General features: G+C 46.0%; 1 protein-coding gene across 7 annotated transcripts in view; it reads left to right on the top strand.

The window, feature by feature from the left end:
• Positions 1-19735, top strand: part of MDGA1 (MAM domain containing glycosylphosphatidylinositol anchor 1) — a 147285-nt gene that overhangs the window by 52213 nt on the left and 75337 nt on the right. For 5 of the 7 annotated variants that reach the window (XM_069852537.1, XM_069852536.1, XM_069852535.1 and 2 more), the window contains exons 4-8: positions 3792-3988; positions 6829-6961; positions 12171-12440; positions 12842-13171; positions 16397-16690. In XM_069852537.1, coding sequence (XP_069708638.1) covers positions 3792-3988; positions 6829-6961; positions 12171-12440; positions 12842-13171; positions 16397-16690 — 1224 coding nt within the window. Of the gene's footprint in view, positions 1-1671; positions 1920-3791; positions 3989-6828; positions 6962-12170; positions 12441-12841; positions 13172-16396; positions 16691-19735 lie in introns of those variants that run through there. The other 2 variants (XM_069852541.1, XM_069852538.1) reach the window with 2 other exon arrangements.

Here is a 19735-nt window from a genome sequence, read left to right as displayed (position 1 = left end):
TTGCTGGCATCAGCTGCGGCCCGAGTGCTTCCTCTTAGTCTTACTGTCCAGCCCTACAGTGATGTGACCCTCACAAAGTATGCCATAGACTTGAACATCCTTAGGCTTTGGTAGGTTCATGATCCATAGTTGTCGTATACGGCTCAGAGCAGCTCCCGTCTCTGTTCCTTCCTTGCCCTACCCTGTACTGGAGTAGTGTAGTGTGAGCATCTTCCTACAGACTGGAAAACTAGATTGCCTTATCAGCCGCCTCTTTGGATAGGGTGAACATTTCTTCATGGGCATTGTGTAGCTTTGTTTGGAGGAGTCCTGACACCCACCTAGATCTGCTTTGTGTCCCTGCACGTTTCTTCTCCTACATGTGGTAGAGGCATATAACTCTCCATTGCAAAGGGGACTTGTTTTTCTTAAACATAAGTATGACACCTTGCCAGGGCCTGTGTCTCTAGGAACAGGACTATGGCATGAATCTCTGTGCCCTGAGGACACTCCCTTTACTTCTGAGGTGCAGGCAGGAGCTAGAGTAATGTAGTGTCCTGTGGTCCCTCGTGCAGCTCTGACCTGTAGAACTATGGGGCTTATGGGGTGGCCAAGGGCTTTCTCATACTAACATCTACTCTGCAGATGGACTTGGTAATGCACCTCTGTTCTGCTTACTCGGGTTTTGGGGAGGAGAGACTATTTGCTGCTAGTATTTGCAGTAGGTACAAGGGAACACATAGGAAAAGCAACAACCTTTGTTAAACGCTCACCCAGGCAACCTTCAGCTGAATGAACCAGAATTTGAAACCAAACCCCTTCTTTGCCCACATCCCAATCTGTAGCTACGGGGTAAGTAATCACCCTTATGTGAACCTTGGTGTCTTTGACAACAGTGCTAGTCTCAACTCATTCTTTTAGTATTAGACAACAGGGTTGTGTGAAGAGCACCACTGGGGCCAAGAAGATATTAAACTGAAAACACCAACCTGTGTAGCATGCTAGTCCCTTCTCTCAAGTGGGTGTGAAGGTTAAGCTACTTGGGTTTTAACAAAACGGAAGTTTTAGCATTAAGATGGAGGGCTTTGGTGTACTGAACTTATAGCCCTCATGTAAAATATGATTTCTAAGCTGTTTTCTACTAAGAAATTGCTGAACAGATAGTTTGGAGAAAGAAATTGAGAAGGTAATATAAGAAATACTACCTTCTGGTATTCTCTGGTACAGTACAAGATATGCCTAGGAATGTAAGTATGTATAATCAACAGATTGAGTTAAGGAACCTAATATGGAAAAGTCTACCCTAGTAACAGCCTGGTTATAGCTTTGGGATAGGTTGTAAATTTGAGGAGAGGGTGGTCTTGCCTTGAAATAAATGGTATAAAAACCTCTGTTTTTCAACAAAGGTGAGCACTCTCCTTCTTGCTAGAAGGGGGCGCTCACGCGATTGCAATCATGAACAAATAAATAAATAATGAGGCATGCATCTGCTTCACAAGATGCATGCCTCAGTTTACCTCTTTGAATCATGAGTGTTTCTCACATGGGCATCAAGTGAAGCTTTAAAGTACTGGTTAGGTACTGGCAGAGAGGCAGCTGCTGTTTTGAGTATTTCCATGTGGGAGAGAAAGTAAAGAAAAAGAAAGAATGGATGTTTACAAGTTTAGATTGCACATGAAACATCCCGTGTGATCTTCTCCATGAGCAGCCTTGGGCCAAATTTATCATTTGTGCAGCTCACTGACATCAGTGGCATTACTCGTACATCAAGGGCATACATATCACTGTAGGTCTTATTTTAGCTTTTCTCAGGAGGGCTAGACTTAGAGCTGACTGCTATGAAAGAAGGCTGAAAGATTCGAGGGAGGAAAGGTTTAACGACTGAAAGGAAGATGTTGTTTTCTGTCTGGGGAGTAGCTGGGAGCCAGGAGACATGAATGGTGAGTATCTTCTTTGATCAGCAAGGAAAGTGTTTTGCCATGCATCCTGCTGAGAAATAGAGCCTCAGAAGGATGGTGGCTATGGAGTTATTCTTGTAGAGTGAACAAATAAGAGAGTTAAGGACAAAGAAGGAGGAAAGGAGAGGCTGTGCACAGGGTCCTGGTCTAAGAGATTTATTTTTTTTAATTCAGTCGTTCTATGGCAACGTGGAAACAGCATTGTATGGAGAGGAGCCATTTTTTTCCACCTGTGTATATTTTTCTTCAGCCTTGGTGGTGATGGGGGGTGTTGTGCCATGTCATTGTTCTGCTAATGGCTCTACTCATATCTCTGAGCTATTGTGTGGTCAAGCCGACAAATCTCAGGTCCCATTACAATTGCTGTCTACCAGGCATACAGCTCATTAAAATATGCAAACCCACAAGGTGACACTTGTGATTCAGCAGAGAACATGCCTTATTTGGATGATAAACTAGCAGTAACTCATCCCTGCTTCCTCCTTCCTTTCTGCAAGTCAGATTTCCAAATTTACAAATCGCTGAAATAAAATACTGTGAAAATTAGGTGGCACAGGGAAGCAGGAGGTGTCCTCTTCCTCTTAGCTAAAGCATGTAGAAGACAGTAGTGGCAACACGAGGAGATACTGTGTGCGTGTGCCTCAGTTTCCTTGCAGATGAAGATAGTTTTTTAAAGCTGTTTAAAACATAGAATTGCTTCAACTGAGCTTAACAGATGCTTTACAGGAAATGCTTGAGGGCACTGGGCCTTAGTTTTAGACCACTAATTGGTACCATCTCATGAAATTGAATGTTTACATTTAAGACCAGATAATCTCAAAGTGATTCTGAGAGGAGAAAGATCCATCTGCTCTGAGATTTTCCTCATGCTCCCTTGGTGTTCTGCCTTTGGTGTCTGGTGCAAAAGCCCAAGAAAATTATCCCCTTTTCAGCAGAAGGGTAGCCCTTGGACAGCAGCATACCGTGGGTGGATGGAGAAAGTATGCTTTCTTGCAGGGCTATTGTTTGTGTCCTTGCAAGTGAGGTGACTGATAACCATTGATCTAATCATGATGGTTGTGTGTTTGCTATGGTGTGGGAATTGGGATAGGTATGGTGAGGGAAGCTGGAAGGAATGTCTTCTGTAAAAGGAGAAAACATGAAAGAATATGATCATTTTAGGGATGGGTGGTAGGGATGCAGTTAGCAGAAGTTGCTGAAGAGGGAAGGTCAGCACAGACCTTGAAAATAAGAAAATACACAGGATATTTTAATAGGAAGAGAGAGAAACTGTACATACCTGTCACAGTGTTTTGCATCTCATATTCCCAAGGTACCCCATGAAACTTGCTTCTGTCTAGGAGATGACTCTCCACCTCAGCTTCTTGATCTTGTCCTGATACCTACTCTCACTTCCTTCACTTGAAGGTTTGTTACGTCCTTTGAGGGGTCATGTCACAGCTGTGAGCATAGCCCTGTGATTTCAGAAGGGATTTGTGAGGTAGAGAGTGGGGGCAGAAGTGATTGTGGTGGAGCAATGTTTCCTGGGACCCCAGCTCACTAGTCTGAGAAGCATGTGGCAGGCAGGCAGTTTACTTGAGGACCACAGGAGATCTGTAAACCAGAGGCTGCTTTCTGTTCTCTGAAGGTTGTGTGGTGAGCCGGAGAATTGCAGCTTCTCCTACCTGTTCCCTTTAGATATCGTTTATTTTACCTGCCCTCAGATCAGCTCTTAATTCAGCAGTTGTCATCAGCCAAATGTATGGGAGCTTCCCCTATCCCCTGCTGCACCTGGAGCATCATCTGCTTTGCAGGCTGTATGTGCAGACCAAGTTTCACTAACAACTGCTGTGGCTCTCCTTACCTTCCTTCCAGATCTCGATGAACCTGTTCTCACTGTTCACCAGACCATCAGCGATGTACGTGGCAGCTTCTACCAGGAGAAGACTGTCTTCCTTCGCTGCACTGTCAACTCCAACCCACCAGCTCGCTTCATCTGGAAACGAGGATCTGAGACGCTTTCCCACAGTCAGGACAATGGTGTGGACATCTATGAGCCCCTCTACACGCAGGTGAAAAAATTGAAACCTCCACCAGCTTGTGCTGAGCTTTTTGCTGATGTAGGGCTCTCTGTAGTGGATGGTGTTTCCTTCCCTGCATGGATTATGATGCTGGGGAGAGGGTGGTGGCCACTGCAAGGAGCAGTGTCTCCAAAAAAGCTGGTAAAGCCTACTTCTGTATGTGGGGAGGGTTCCCAGGGAAAGAGGAGCAGAGGAGCAGCATGGACTGTGACAGCCTAGGAGTACTTGCCATGCCATCCCTTCGTGTTTTAGGCACTGTCCTCGGAGGAGCAGATCACAGCTCCCCTACTGAGGTTACATGGCTGTTGGAGAGTGAAATCCAAGCAAAAATGCCAAGTTTGGGTCTCTTCTCTCCCATGACTATTTTTTTTTTCCTTAATTGAGTTCCTGAGCTCTATAAATCAAGGGAGTTGCTTCCTGTTCAGCAGAGTGAGCAAATGGCAGGAACTGTTGTGAGATCGATGAGGCAAATGATGAAGAGTTTTTCCTAATGGCCACAAGTAAAAGAGTTAGTACAACTGCCAGGGTACTTTCTCTAACCATCATCCTGTGACAAGATGTCCACATCCTTTCTGCTTCCCCTGCTTGCCTGTGCTGGTCTTGCCCCTCTAAATGCTACTTTCTTCACAGTAATTAGCTGCTAACACGGTGCAAGATAGAGGGGACATTTTCTTTTGCCAAGGCATTCTGAGCATGTTATTGTCAGCTGAGCTCTGGCTCTTTTATGTCCTTCATACACTAACTAGCCCCAGTGTTTCTAGCGAGGGTGTTTGGAGGTACAAGGCAGTGATGAGCGGGAAGGGAGGGCTGAAAGGGCAGCTCCCCAGGGCACCCATTTCATCCCACGCACCACCCTGTGTTCCCAAAGCTGGGCCCTAAGCACATTCTGACGAAGTTTGATTTCTGAACGATGCCCCAGGCAACCTTGCAGTTAATGTAGTCATGTTCATATTTTATTGAAACACACCGTCTCTGTAGGTCATGGAAATGGGCAGCCAAATGGAAATGTGCTGAGGGATGAGAAGAGACCTGCAGGTTAGCAGCAGATTTGCAGAAATGCTGTAGGTTAGCGCTGCTGTTTGGCCTTGAAGAGAGCTTTGTCTAGTCCCATGCTATGTGGCATCCAACCAGCACATCCCCAGCCTTAGAGTAAGCCACCACGGGCTCTTCCAGCTTTCACTAAGCTCAGTGTAATTAACTGGAGATATTACTTGATGAGACAGTGTCTTAGGACTTGAGATTTTCTTCAGCTGAACGAAGCATCTGGCAGAAATTCACTGTGTTACAGCATTAAAGTGTAAATGACCCAGAGTTCTGCAGCTCTTGTTGGGCAATGTTCGCACCGTGGTGGGTTGTTCCAGGCTCTGAGAGAGGGTGTTTGGACTGCTGCGCTCACACAGCCATATTCTTATGGTCCTATCCTTAGCACCAACAGGAGTGTTAGTAGTAGTTGAAGTTAACAAAAACACATCTCTGCAGCATTGTTGGGAGGCAAAAATCTTGCTGGAGCTTAAATGCACTCTGTTTAACAAAGCACCCTTCACAGGGGGTTTTAATACTGCCTTAGAGATGAACTGGCATGAGGGTCGGGTTTGGGTAGGCTTTCATATTGAAAAGGAGGTGAAGACTTTACTGTTTCACCTTTTAAAAACCTATTTACACTGAAGTTTTACACATATTTACACAACGTGTACTAATCAATAAACAGGATACATATGACTCTCTAAATCAGTAGTTGACATGCACATTGTAAATGTCATCATTTGTGTGGCACAGCAACAAGTCTCAGAGGAAAGGGCTTTCATAGGGTTATTGGTCTCATAGGTATTTATCTTTCTAATTTACTCAGTTCAGATCTTTTTTTCTCTACCTATTAGCATGCCTGAGCTCATCTTCTAGTCCCTTGAGGTTGTCCTCAGGAGGATCTGTTGTGCTAACACCTTCTCACATTTGCAGGCAATTATGGAATGGTTTCTCCAAAAGAGATTTAGACAAACACAAGGAGAACAACAGTGACAAGCTGTTGTGGGAAGACGTATTAGTTGCGGGGTGTGCAAACCACAGGATGCATCTCAGAGCTTTCTGCACGCCATAAATAAAAATCTACTGAATGCATCTATTGTTAGTTCAACAACTTTATTCTGTTTATGCAACAAGCCAGTAAATGATGGAGTGCCAGGGAGTGACTTTGCTTGTTACCACAGTATGAGAAAAACTATCAAAGTCAGTGCGGTCACTCTGGATTTACAGTAGCATAAATGAAATTAGAATCTGAAAAAGAAAGATCAGAAAGTTTTGAGGGAATTCTTTAAGTATTTCTCTGAATTATCTTTTTTCCCTCTGCACAGCAAATTTTTACAACCTAACTATTGAATATGTCATATTTAGGCCAGCATTAATGCCTGCATCTGCTGTGGTTTACTTTGGTTTTGTAATATTGAGACCTCAGTGACTTCCCTTGTGTTCCTACTGACAACTCAGTGTGAAATCAGGGTCTGTTCTTGGACATTAAATGTTTTTCAAATTCTACAAAGTGATTCTGTCAGCAGTTGACGAGAAATTATGTCTAGATTTGTTCAGCACTGCTTTCAGGTTAAATGTCAGTCAGTTGCTAGGTGTTTTGAGAAATCCTGGAGGTGGAGTTGCCACTGCAAATATTTTGTATCCTTTAAATATAGCTTGGGGAGCTTGGGGTCTACACAGTTCCATTGAGGTTTCGATGGCAGTTGCTGGTATTCTGTAAACTTTGAGCTAGCTTATGGACTTGCAGTGATGAGCTCTGCTTTGTACACTTGTGCCTTTTCTCCTCCCTTTTTTCCCCCAACTCCCAGGGTGAAACCAAAGTCCTGAAGCTGAAGAACCTGCGGCCTCAGGACTATGCCAGCTACACATGTCAGGTGTCTGTCCGCAACGTCTGCAGCATCCCTGACAAATCCATCACATTCCAGCTCACAAACACCACAGGTAAGAGAGAACTTAGGGGGTCCCTGCAGCCCTCTGTTCTCTTGCCCTGCTTAACAGCCATTACTCCTCCAGGATGGTCACACATCACCCTGTCCCTAGCCTACAGAACCTTACATTATTTCATGTACATGGCTGCTAGGATTACAAAGTCTTCCTACACAAGTTTTGTAGCCAGAGATAGTCTAATTTGGTGTAACGCTGCATATAGCCAATGCTTTGGCCAGGCCCGTCATGAGATCATTAAAACAGACTACGTGTGAGTGTTGAGGCACTATGTGATTTTTAATCCAGACACTGTTTTATTTATTTATAATTCTAAGTGACTTTAAAAATAGATGATACAGTCTACAGAGGGGCAGACGCTGCAAGAGTTCTTACATATAATTCATTCATGTGTGACTCTGGCCTGGTTTGCAAGGATGTTCTCTGAGCACCTTCCAGCCAACAGGATCTGCCAGTACTGATGTTTGTGGAAAGCAAATATCTCTGGTACCTTCCCAATAGATAAGTTTTACACTGACGTTCATGCTTGCAGTGCTTGAGTGCACCTCTAATTACAGAGAGTCAAGCAAGAGGCACCGAAGTGACTAACAACCGAGTATTATGTACCAAATACTTGCAAAGACCTGATTGCAACCTGTCCATTAAAATGAAAACATAACAAAACCACACCCACAAAAGAACCCACCTAGGAAGCCCCCACATGTTGACTAGTTTCAAATAATAAGTAAATGTCGGGAAATTGCTTCTAGCCCTGGGGTGTTCCATGATCAGAAGGAAAGACATTGTAGTTGCTTGAATTATTCACCTCTCTAATGTAACACAAAACAGTTTGCATCCCTTGTGTCATCTTTGAGCAGTGGAAACAGAACTCTTTTGATGTTGTGAACTGTTGATGGGATGTTGTTGATACTGTATAAATTATGTTTATTGGTCTGACTTGAGCCCAAGGTGCTGAACAATAGTTGCGTCATTTTATCTAGGAAGAGGAAAAATAATGAGCTTAAAGTGAACTGTAGATAATGTCAGAAAAAAAAAAATTCTCTCTGTAGCAAAATGTCTGAACATGTCTTGAGCAACTGACACCATTGCCTGAATTTCTCTCAGGATAAGACTGTAGCAAATGCTGGAATATTCCCTTTAAAAACCTCTCTTGTGCTTATAATGAGGAAAGTGATCTTATACAACTTTTCTTCCCTGTTGCGTCTTTACCTTTGAAGAGTTAGAAAATCAAATTTTTCTTCATGTCCACCCCATCCCCTGCAAGCCCAAGCACACAGAAACTATCCTTCAATTCAGTCCAGTCCCTTTACTGAGTGAATGGGTAAAATGTATTTTCAGGTTGTAGCCAGATCATAAGCCAGTGATACAGCTGAATTTACACCAGCTCCCTAGGTACTTGCCTAAGCTCTGAACTTGGACCATGTAGAACATACATCTAGCTCATTTTTCCTCTTGTTTAGTTATAAACTCATATTTATGCATAGTTACAATGAAGCCTGACACTACAAGCTCAAAGGGGCCATGGAAAATTTGTTCCTAGCAAATTGTATTACAAACTGGTGGTGAAAATTAAAGTGGTATTGTGATGTGAGCAGAGTTTGTGTTAGATAATGCATGTATATTTAACGTGAAATGTTATCTGGCTCACTTGCCCTGTAGATAGTATTGTGCATAGATGAGAAAATATTTTTTTAAAAAATTAATTCTCTCCTTTTTTTGCATAGGTCTCTTCTTTTCCTCTTGTGCTTGTGCTTTAGCAGCCTCAGTAGCCTTGGCTGTGCCCAGAATCCTGAGCAGCTTCACTCAGGTTGCTTTCACCTTTGCAACTGAGGGCCCAAAAGGCACCAAGGTGCATGGAAATTGATCTCTTAAATATTTATAGACCCAAGTACTACAGACTTAGAGGAGAATTGGTGGGACAAGTCAGGTCAGGCCAAGGGAATCTTCTCTTCCCAGTTTCTTTGCTGTTCCTTACATGGCTCCCTTTGGCTCTTCTGCCTTTGGGCAGATCATATTCTCTGGCAAGGAGGTGGGCTTCTCCAGAGCTCCCTGTCAGCAGCTTGGCCCTTGCAGCAGGGGAAAGGTTCTTGATCTGCAGCCTTAATGGGAAAGAGGTTTTCTCTGCTCCTTCTCTGTTCTACTGCTGTTGCATGGCTCTAGCCCAGTAGATTGGGTCCACAGAGCCACAGGACCAGCTCAGCACTGGGCTGTTGTCACCTGCTCCAGCATCCTCAGGCTGATGTTTTCCCCTTCCTCAATTTCTGCAAAATTAAGCAGCCCAGCTGGTTAATTCTCCTTCAGTTTTACTGCAGCAAATTGGACTTCAAAGGGAATTGAAAGCGACTCTTTGTTTTTAATGGTCCCGTTGCTGCTCGCAGACTCCGCCAGCAGGTTTTCTGAGCCAAGAACAAAAGGAATTGCCACAGGTTACAAATAAATGAGATTCATCTCCTGCATAACAATGTCTGCAGACTGTTAACCTCTGTCTGCTGCCAGGAGTGGGAGTGGGAACCCTTGCTGGCTGCCACAGCCAGGGCTCCGTTTTGGGACACATCATGGGAGCTTACTGCCTGGAGCCATGTGGGTGGCAGCTTAACCATTTCCCTGCCTCTCTCTTGCATGCACACACAACCTGCCCTGAGGCAGTGCTTTCACCAGCATTTCACTTTTTTTTCCACTATTCCTTAACCAGAACTGGGTAAGATGAGTATTAATCAGATATGTGCACATCCAACACTGCAAGAGTCCTAAATCTTAACTGGAGCCTGCAGGAGCTCTGGTTTGTACTCTCCAACTCTGACATGCTCTCTCCAGAGAGAGGCTCATCTCAGCCTTTCTCTGGCTCCGGTGAGGTCGGATGGAGATTCCCAGGCAAGATGCTGCATCTGCCAGTTTGTCTGTGCCCTGTGAACGTGTAGACCAGTTCAATGCCAGAGAGCAGGAAAAGGCATTTGGTGTCAGCTACACTCAGCTGACAGCCTGTTAGTGACAAGAACATGTCCTGCCCTACCATGGTGAGTTGAGCTATTGTGTTCCTGTGCTTCATCGTGTCTTCTGAAACCTCCTGGAGCTTGAAGAGGACATACAAATTCTTCCTTTGCTGATTAGTGTGTATTAGCCTTTGCATATTGTTTGCAAGACTCCAGCAAAGAGCCTTGTCAAAGGCTCTGAGTGCAGATTGTGGCCCCTCAAAAGTCAAGGACCCCAACCACTGGTTTAACAATGGCCATTGCAAGTGGCAGAGAAGTTGCCTTCTTCTTTAGGCACAGCTGGCTACCTGTGCCACATACAGCAGGTACCATGGCTGATGAGAGGACATTTGGTTCAGTGCACCAAAGCAATATCCCAGCACAGTAGTAGTTGCACTGCTAAATTATGGTGCTGATGCTGAGGAGAGAGCAGTCCTCCTTGCCTTGTTTGTATGGGCTGTAATTCAGAGGCCCAACACAAATCCAGCACAGCTCATTAACACAAGGTCCAGGGAGAGAAGAGGCAGAAATAATGATACTGTTAAATCAGGCTTCATGAATATGGAACGATGTCTTATTTTGCATTATTATGGCTGTTACTTAAAACACACTCCCTGCCTTTGTGCTGGGGACTGTTACTTTCTCAGCTCTGTCTGGATGAAACCAGTGGTGGTGTTGACAAGGGCTTTAAAAGACTTTTCATGGGATGAAATAGAGAATGCAATGGGAAGTTTTATGGATCACTTCCCAGAGAGGGATGTTGTGAGAAGGGTGCAGAAATAAACCAAAACTAGGTGCTAGGGTATTCAAAGGAGAGGTTTTCTAGACATTTTGAGTCTCAGTTGTTCAGTTGTACATGAAAGACAATCCCCGTGACCTGATCTATAGCCCCTAGGTCTATAGAAAAGCGTGCTTGGCACCTGTGAAGGTGGAGGAGGTTAAGAGTGGGTGCAGAGCTTCTATTCATGTTCTGTTAACAGTGCAGATAGGTCCTGGTCCTCTGATTCAGGCTTCAAACTGCAGCTGCCTGACAAAAGCTTTGCCTCTCAAAGATGTTTAGTTGAGTGTGAGAGATGGAGAGGCATATCATGGGATAGATGAGGTCGTTTTTTAAAGGTAAACCTTTCCCCAAACTCCTTGGGATGGCAACACTGTGTGGGAGGAGTGATTTAATCCCAACTGTCCTTGAACACAAACAGCTGTTGAGTTCAAGCAGGCTCCTCTGAGCTTGTCCTTTCTCCTTCACCTCTCCATCAGATTGGAGTTCTGGTGGTCAGGCAGAAGGAGCAGGCTGTGACTGGTCATGGGCATGGAGCTCTGCCTGACCTTCTCTCGGGATTGTGAGAGCCATCTAGCAGACACTGGACATCCCAGTGAGCTTACCAACATCCTTTGGATCAGGTCTTGAGATGCTAAGCTCAATCCGTGACTGCAACTTCCCATGCCTTGTGAAAATGAATCTCTTGTTCTTTCTCAGGGTTCAGTCCATTGTGCTGTTTCTGTCCAAACCATTAGCAGGCTAACTGTAATTCATAAAATAGTGTTAAAGCAAGGGAGATATACGTGCTCCAGTAGGAGCTACCAGTTGAGCCATTTTCTCCAGTGCTGCATCTGCAGAGCCTGGCTAGAGTCAGGGGAGTTAAATACAAGGAGAACGAAAAGCACTATGGTGTCTGCAGGGGAATGGGCTGGATGTGGCGCAGGTAAGTAATGCAGAGCCACAGTGATTTCACACTGCCCTTCTGCCTTGCTGCAGTTGTTTTCATCAGGAGTCAAGAAGCCTCTAACCCTGGGTTTTCCACTGCCAAATTTTGCCTGGTTGCCACTCTGACCTGTGCACAGAGGGCTCTTCAGGCTTTTTTTTTCTGACCTGAGACCTAAGCCCTAGAGAAACTGCACTGAGCACTGCTAAAATATAATGCCCAGTTTGTGCCCCAATGCTAAGCACTAGTGGTGGAGTTTTTTAGGTATGACCTCCATTCTGGAATTGTGTGAGGTCCTGCCTGCAGTGTTTCCTAACCATAGCAGAGCAGAGTACTCTAATTCAAAGGCATAGTAATAATCATACCTTAGTTTAATAAATACCTTATATTTGTAATGAATTCATGAATCGCTCCACCTCTTTCTACTCAAACCAGCCATCTTCTAGAACAAATCCTAGAAAGTATGAAGCTGTGCACAAGCAAGTGGATGAGTCTTTATCAAGCTCATAAATGTCCCTCCTTGTATTTTTCCAGCCCCACCTGCTTTGAAGCTGTCTGTCAATGAGACGCTGGTGGTCAACCCTGGTGATAACATCACTATGCAGTGCTCTCTGACAGGCGGTGATCCACAGCCAGAGGTGGTTTGGTCTCACTCTCCTGGCCCAATGCCTCGCAACAGCCTTGTGCAAGGAGGCAACCTCACCATCTGGAGGATCCATGTGGAGGACTCTGGCTACTACAATTGCACAGCCATCAACAATGTGGGGAACCCAGCAAAGAAGACAGTGAACCTGCTGGTGCGGGGTAAGTTGTTCTTTTTCTCAGAGCATGGGTTTTCAGGGTCGGGGGCGGTAGATTTGCATTTCTCCTGACTGTTCTTGTATAGCTGAGGGTGAATATGAAACTTAACAGCAATTAGTATTCTGGAGAAGTGTGTTTGCAAGCTTCTCTGCACCCAGACAAACAGCTGTGCTAGCACTGCTTGCAGCCTCATCGTGAGCAGGAGCAGTAGCTTGGACTGGAGAATAATCCCAGCCAGCCAGATGTGAAGCCCTGGGGATATCTTGTGGACATGTAACTGGGAGAGGTCTTTGAACAGATTTTGCATGGTTATGTTGCCTTCCTGAGGGGCTAAGAGCTGTTTTCCTGCCCTGTGCAAGATACTTTGTTGTCCCTAACTGGTTTTGCACTTGTGTTCATCCCAGCCATGAAGAATGCCACATTCCAAATCACCCCTGATGTGATTAAAGAGAGTGAGACCATCCAGTTAGGGCAAGACTTGAAGCTCTCATGCCATGTAGATGCTGTGCCCCAGGAGAAGGTTGTCTATTCCTGGTATAAGAATGGGAAACCAGCCAAGTTCTCAGACCGGTTGCTCATCACCCGGAATGACCCCGAGCTCCCACCTGTGACCTGCAGCTTGGAGATTATTGACCTGAGATTCAGTGACTATGGCACCTACCTGTGTGTGGCTACCTTCCAGGGAGCACCCATTCCTGACCTCAGTGTTGAGGTGAACATCTCCTCAGAGACAGGTGAGCCTCTCTGTGGCAGCTGGGGACCTCAGAGGAGTGATTGGCATCACTACCTGCCCCCCACCTCCATGCCTCTGGTTTTTTTTTTGAAGGACCTCATACGAGTGCCTTGATTCCAAGCGGGAAAACATCTAAAATCCTCAGGCAAGTATTTGGCTGAGACTGGAGACAACTCATAGTTACACCTCCTCTGCCAGATGTGTTATGCACCAAGAAGATCCTCCTTTGTTTTCTCCTTATGAAAAGTCATATGTGCAGGCCAGTCAAAGATACAGTGACAGCTTTAGAGAATGATTGATCAAAGAAGCCTCCAAATCGTGGAGGAAGAAAGGGGGTGGTATTTCACCAAATTGCAAACGTCGCTTTGCGTAGGAGGAAGTGAAATAGAAAGAAAGCTGCTCACTCTTCTCTTTAGCATTGTTTATGAGGAATGTCTCTTTTCAGTGTTGTGACCAGGAGATTGGTATCACATCAAAGCAAATTCTGTTAAGAGCTTTAACGTTTACTGGATCGTAATTCCAGTCTGTCTTGAGCACTCTCTGTTAGGAGTCCAAACATTATAAATGCCTCCTGTCATTAAAATCAGGGTTTCATCCCATGACTTGGTGAGGGCAGGACTAAACCATGAGGTTGTTTTCAATCCCCAAGGTGACTGACATAAAGGATCTCAAGGCTGCCTTTTTGTTTCTGGGGAAGTGATGGGTCCAGCTCTGCTCTCCATTATATCCATGTCATCTTTTTGCCTTTCCAGGACATTGAGGGTATAGCACAAAGCAGCACTGGGTTAGTAATCTGATGAAGGCTCCTGAGGGGAGACAGCTGCCCACAGATTTTGTCCTGAACCTTCACAGAAAGCTTCCTCTCAGTCACTGATTGTACTGGATCCATTGACCACACTGTTTCTTGTCTTGATTCTGGATACTGTTCACTTCAGCCCTGCAGCAGAAAGTGCTGTGACTGTTTTTGATGCTTTGGGAAGCCCCTGTATCCCTGCAGAAGTGCTGGGTACAGCCTGCTCCCAATGGGACTGCATCCAGTGCTCATAGAGGCATGGAGGTTGAGCCCTGACCATGCCGTGGGCTCACTAAATACTGAAGGGTGGTGCTTCCTTTCTGCTGGCAGCCCTGGAAGGTAGAGCACTCTCTGCCAGCAGACACCAACCCTGTTGTACCAGCATGTACACTGCTGTGTAGTGTACAAAACTGTGGAGGAACCCCCAGTCCTGGTGCAAAGTTGGCTCTCCTGACCTTGTGTAGCTGCTGCCAGCAGGATCAATCTTTTTTTTGCCCAAGATCACTAGATGGCAGAGTGCAGTTGTGTTTAAGACAGCAAGGGCAGCAGGCTGTGAAGAGGTGGGAGACCCTGAAGGATTCCACCAAAAGGCTGGGCAATTTCTTTTGGCACAGGTATTGGTCCAAGCATCAGCCACTTGCTGTCTTAAAGGAGGTGTCTGTGGTGGAGTTTGCCCTGTACTCTGGCCTGGCCATGCTTGTGTGGATGCTGCTGATAGGGAAGAGCAGGTGGACAACTTGAGCCATTTTGAAGCCTCTCTTTGGCAGCCTGAGCCATCAGGACCACTTTGTGCATCAGGGAGTGAAAACAGCCATCCAGAGGTGGACCTCCATACAGCATCCCTGTGAACAGCAATGAGCCACCTCTGACATGTGGTCCGCACATAAAAACTCATCAAGTTTTCCCCAGACCACAGGATCAGATAAGGAGGATGGCAATGGTGCCTCCATGTTTCCCCACTGAGAAAAGCCTGAGCTTGCCATGGTAACAGCTTCCACTGAGCAACTCGGAGGAGGTAGTTTTAATTAAAAAAAAGAAAAAAATGTTCAAACACAATTTACGGCTTTTCCACAAATTGCCTCTTGCCGAGTGAGTGGCTGCTGGCAGTTTTGGGCATCAAGGGTGCTGTCTTCCCTTTGCGCTGGATAGGACCAGGTGTGATGAGACTCCCCAGCCCACAGGGGACCTGCAAATTGAAAACACAGACTCCCTCTTACCTAGGGAGGTCACTGCAGAGGGAGACAGGACTGGAGCCATCCTAAATTTCCTTATAAAGCTGTGGGCTGTGATACATGCAATTACTGTAGCACACACTCCTGTGCAAGAGCTGAATTGAGCTAATGTTGGTCAAACCAGCTTGTGACAGCCTCTGTAGTTCTAAACCTTGATTTAAATGGAAACTAAGCCTTTGCAGTTATGGAAGTGTCAATCCAAGTGTCTTTGCTGTCAGCAGGAAGGGCTGAAAAAGGAGCTTTCAGAAAATGATTGTGGCCATATTTACCTCAGTTGAGCTGTTAACTCTGAAGCCTAATAAAAATAAAAGGTCAATATTGCATGGATTTTATCACAAACATCCCCTTCCTGGGGTTTTGGTGGAGCTGAATATGTGAACAACAAACCTTTTTCCATCAGTACCTCTGCCCGCTTTAGTCATTAGGTTTCTTTTGAGTTTTGTTTGTCAGCAGAGTTTTTTATGTCAGTTTATAGTGGATTTTTATTTTTTTTTTTTTTAGTTTTACTGAGCTTCCAGCTCTAGTCCTGGTTCAGCAGCAGTTTGGCTGTGTGAGCTCTTCCCAGCCTGAAAGATATGCCAGAAGTGATGTTTGCTGGGACCCATCTCACTCAAGTGAGTCAGTAATAGCCTGTGCCCCATAAATCTCAATGTAAAGTAAGTAAAGATACTTAACAGAGCTGGCTTCTTGCTGTGGTTTTGGAGCAAACAGGGATCCTGGATGTCTGTTAAGGCTGGAGATGTGATCTACAAGCACTAATCCTATAAGTCTTGGCTTTGGTCTGATCTGCATAAAGGGACTGGATACCGGGACAGATATAATTTTTATTTCTTGGCTAAAAGGCTGCAGTTCTACATGGGAAATTCATTGACCAGAAATTGGGAAATAGGTAAAAAATGCTTTTGTCTTCAGGTTCAACTGTGCTAGCCCTGCTGCTGGAGAGCATTTTGCAACCAGTATAGCTAGCACTTGCCATTGGTATTGGGACACGTTGTTGGAGGAGCTGGGACCTTCCTCAGTACCCTGCAATGCCAGACCCTGTAGGATGGCTTACATGGGCAATGTGTTCCTACAGGAGTTGCACTGTGGAAACCTTTGTGGTTCTGGATTGCTGGTGTGACTCAAACACAAGCATCTCAAGAATGTCCCTTCCTTCCTGGAAATTCAGTGTAAAACAATTCCCCTCTTGTCTCCCTTTTAGTGCCACCAACCATCAGTGTCCCTAAGGGACAGTCCACCATCACCGTCCGTGAGGGCTCCAGGGCTGAGCTGCAGTGCGAGGTTCGAGGGAAGCCAAAGCCGCCCATCATCTGGTCTCGGGTAGATAAGGAAATGCTCATGCCTTCAGGGACAATGACAATGGAGACATATGATGGAAAGCTGCACCTGGAGAGTGTGACCCGAGAAATGAGCGGGACCTATAAATGTCAGACAGCCAGGTACAATGGCTTTAACATCAGACCCCGGGAAGCCTTGGTGCAGCTCAATGTGCAGTGTGAGTATAACCTTACAGTACTGGAGTGAGTGCCTGGATGCATGTGTACACAAAAGCCTGTGGGCTAAGCCGGGTTGACACAGTCAGTGCTGCTTTCAGGCAGAATTAAACTTTCTTACTGGGCTGAGCAGAGATATCTCTTTTGTTTGGAGGCCTTTGATTGGCTTGGCTATACAAGTCTGAGGGCAGGATACCGTATGGCCAGCATGTTGCAAGTGGAACGGAGAGCTGTTGTGAATGTGTACAGTGCTTTCCATTTCCCTGCCAGTGGACGAGTGCAGAACAGGATCTTTACCAGGTGTGTGTGTACTACGTGTGTGTAAAATACCCCATAGGGTATATCAGTAAAACAGTGAGGTCAAGCACTCGAACATTGAACCATTTCCACCCCACAACCCTTTCTTCCATTTAGTTAACCTCCAATGTCATTTCTCAACATGCCTGAACCATTTTGCCTGAAAAGCAGCTTTATACAGATCCTGATATGGACTGCACTATACCAAATGGTTTCTATGCAGTAAAACTGTGAGTAACAGAAAACTGGCTCTTATCTTGTGGTGTATTGAGTAATTTCAGCAATGGGTGATGCTCCCAGCCCTGCTTGAAGGTGATACCTGTGCGAAAAGGTGAATGCAGAGGGAGGGATGCTGCTGGTGGCTGCATTGGTTGGCTATCTTCATCCTTTCCCTGCAGTGGTTTCTCCCACCAGAGATGTGGGTGCTTGCTCAGCTCTCATGCTGTTGAGGTATGTTTTGACATGCAAGGGTCTGTGCTCTCTCCTTCAAGACTTTGAATCAAACAGAGTGAGGGCAACTGGGTAAAATGCCTTGGTCTGGAAGGAGCTGTGATGGTAGGAGTAGTCCTCCCTACAGACCTTGTCCCATCAGGATATTGCAGTCACTGAGATCCCGTGAAGTTCTTTCAGCAGGTGTGGGATGGGTAGGCAGCAGGTTCATTTGCACTTAGGCGCACTATTCCTGGGCTTTGACTGATGAGTCTTCACAAACAGCACAGCAGTGCTCATTAGCTCTGCTGCCACAGTCCTCCCAGGTTCGCTTCATGGGAAGGAGAGAAGAGAGACTGGAGCAGATAACCTGGTTGGAGCCAACCAGACACACTGCTCACAACTGCAGGCTGCTGGGATGACAGCAGTAACACAGGTATGTGAAGTCCTGCAGGCACCTTGAGTATTCAAAGATCCCCTTTTAAAATCGTCTCTGTCTACTCAGGAGCATGGCAGGAATTAAATTACAGGATGGGAACAGGGAAACATTTGCAGATTTCCACGCAGGTAAGTATGTGTGGAGAAGATTCCCTTAAGCAGAGTTGAAATGCGCATCTTTGTTTAAGCTCTTTTGGAAGTTAGTCTGGGTCAGCTGTATGGGGTATGGCAGGACATGATAGGGAGGGTGACTCTTGGTCACACACTAATGGGAGATGCAGCAAAATTTCATTCTAGAGCCAAGAAGTGTCAGGCCTTCTGGGGTCCCCAGTTTGGTGTTGGACCTAGATGACCCTAATTGCCTCTGCAGAGGGAGCAGCAGTGCTGAACCTAGGATACATTCAGGATTACTAGGTGGTCTGGAAGGGGTTCACAGCCCTGAATCTTGAGCTAGAGAGGCTGGACATCACAGAATCACAGAATAACCAGGTTGGAAGAGACCCACCGGATCATCGAGTCCAACCGTCCCTATCAAACACTAAACCATATCCCTCAGCACCTTGTCCACCCGTGCCTTAAACACCTCCAGGGAAGGTGAATCAACCACCTCCCTGGGCAGCCTGTTCCAGTGCCCAATGACCCTTTCTGTAAAGAATTTTCTCCTAATGTCCAGCCTAAACCTCCCCTGGTGGAGCTTGAGGCCATTCCCTCTTGTCCTGTCCCCTGTCACTTGGGAGAAGAGGCCAGCACCCTCCTCTCTACAACCTCCTTTCAGGTAGTTGTAGAGAGCAATGAGGTCACCCCTCAGCCTCCTCTTCTCCAGGCTAAACAACCCCAGCTCTCTCAGCCGTTCCTCATAAGGCCTGTTCTCCAGTCCCTTCACCAGCTTTGTTGCTCTTCTCTGGACTCGCCCAGAGCCTCAACATCCTTCTTGTGGTGAGGGGCCCAGAACTGAACACAGGATTCGAGGAGCGGTCTCACCAGTGCTGAGTACAGAGGGAGGATAACCTCCCTGGACCTGCTGGTCACGCCGTTTCTGATACAAGCCAAGATGCCATTGGCCGCCTTGGCCACCTGGGCACACTGCTGGCTCATATTCAGTCGGTTGTCAACCAACACCCCCAGGTCCCTCTCCTCCAGGCAGCTTTCTAGACAGACTTCTCCTAGTCTGTAGCACTGCACAGGGTTGTTGTGCCCCAAGTGCAGGACCCGGCATTTGGCCTTGTTAAACCTCAAACATGACTTCCCACACAAGAAAGATGGTAGATAGAAGGCAGAAGCTGTTCTGGAGCAGAGCCTTTGATATAACTACCAAGCATGCAAAGATGTGATGAACTTCTGTGTAAACAGCAACTCAACTACTCTTCCTATAGCTTTTTCAAAGGCCAAGCAATTCTTTATTGTGATCACGCCTGAGTAATGGTGGCATAGTCTGTGCAGCAGCCTACCCAAACAGCCCTTTTCCATCAGTTCTGTGTAACCTTAATTGGAGCTGGGTGTATACTGAGTGTTTGTTGAACTGAGCTGCCGCCTCCTGTCTACAAACTGTGGAAGGAGATTATGGCAGCACCGCCCGTTCTATGCCTGAGCAGGCAGCTTTGGTTTTGGTGCCATCAGTTAATTCCTTCCATCAGCATGAAAAACAAACTGTAAAGCAAGAAAGTAGGGCAAGAATTGCCCTTATCCTCTTCACAGATTCCCCTGTTCACCCGCACAAAAAAAACCCCAGCAAACAACGCAGTCCATTAATCCTTCTCCACCTTGTTCATGCAGCTGGGAGGAGGTGTGTGCCACAGTGGGGGCTGCTGTGGTTAACTGAAATGCTCTTCTCCAGTGTGGGTAGCTCATTAGTCCGGTCACTTGCTCTGGAATTCTTATCTTGT

The sequence above is a fragment of the Phaenicophaeus curvirostris genome, chromosome 2 (assembly GCF_032191515.1).
Source record: "Phaenicophaeus curvirostris isolate KB17595 chromosome 2, BPBGC_Pcur_1.0, whole genome shotgun sequence".
Taxonomy (NCBI): Eukaryota; Metazoa; Chordata; class Aves; order Cuculiformes; family Cuculidae; genus Phaenicophaeus; species Phaenicophaeus curvirostris.
Note: the sequence above shows the minus strand (reverse complement) of the source record. Positions and strands in the feature narration are given on the sequence as shown.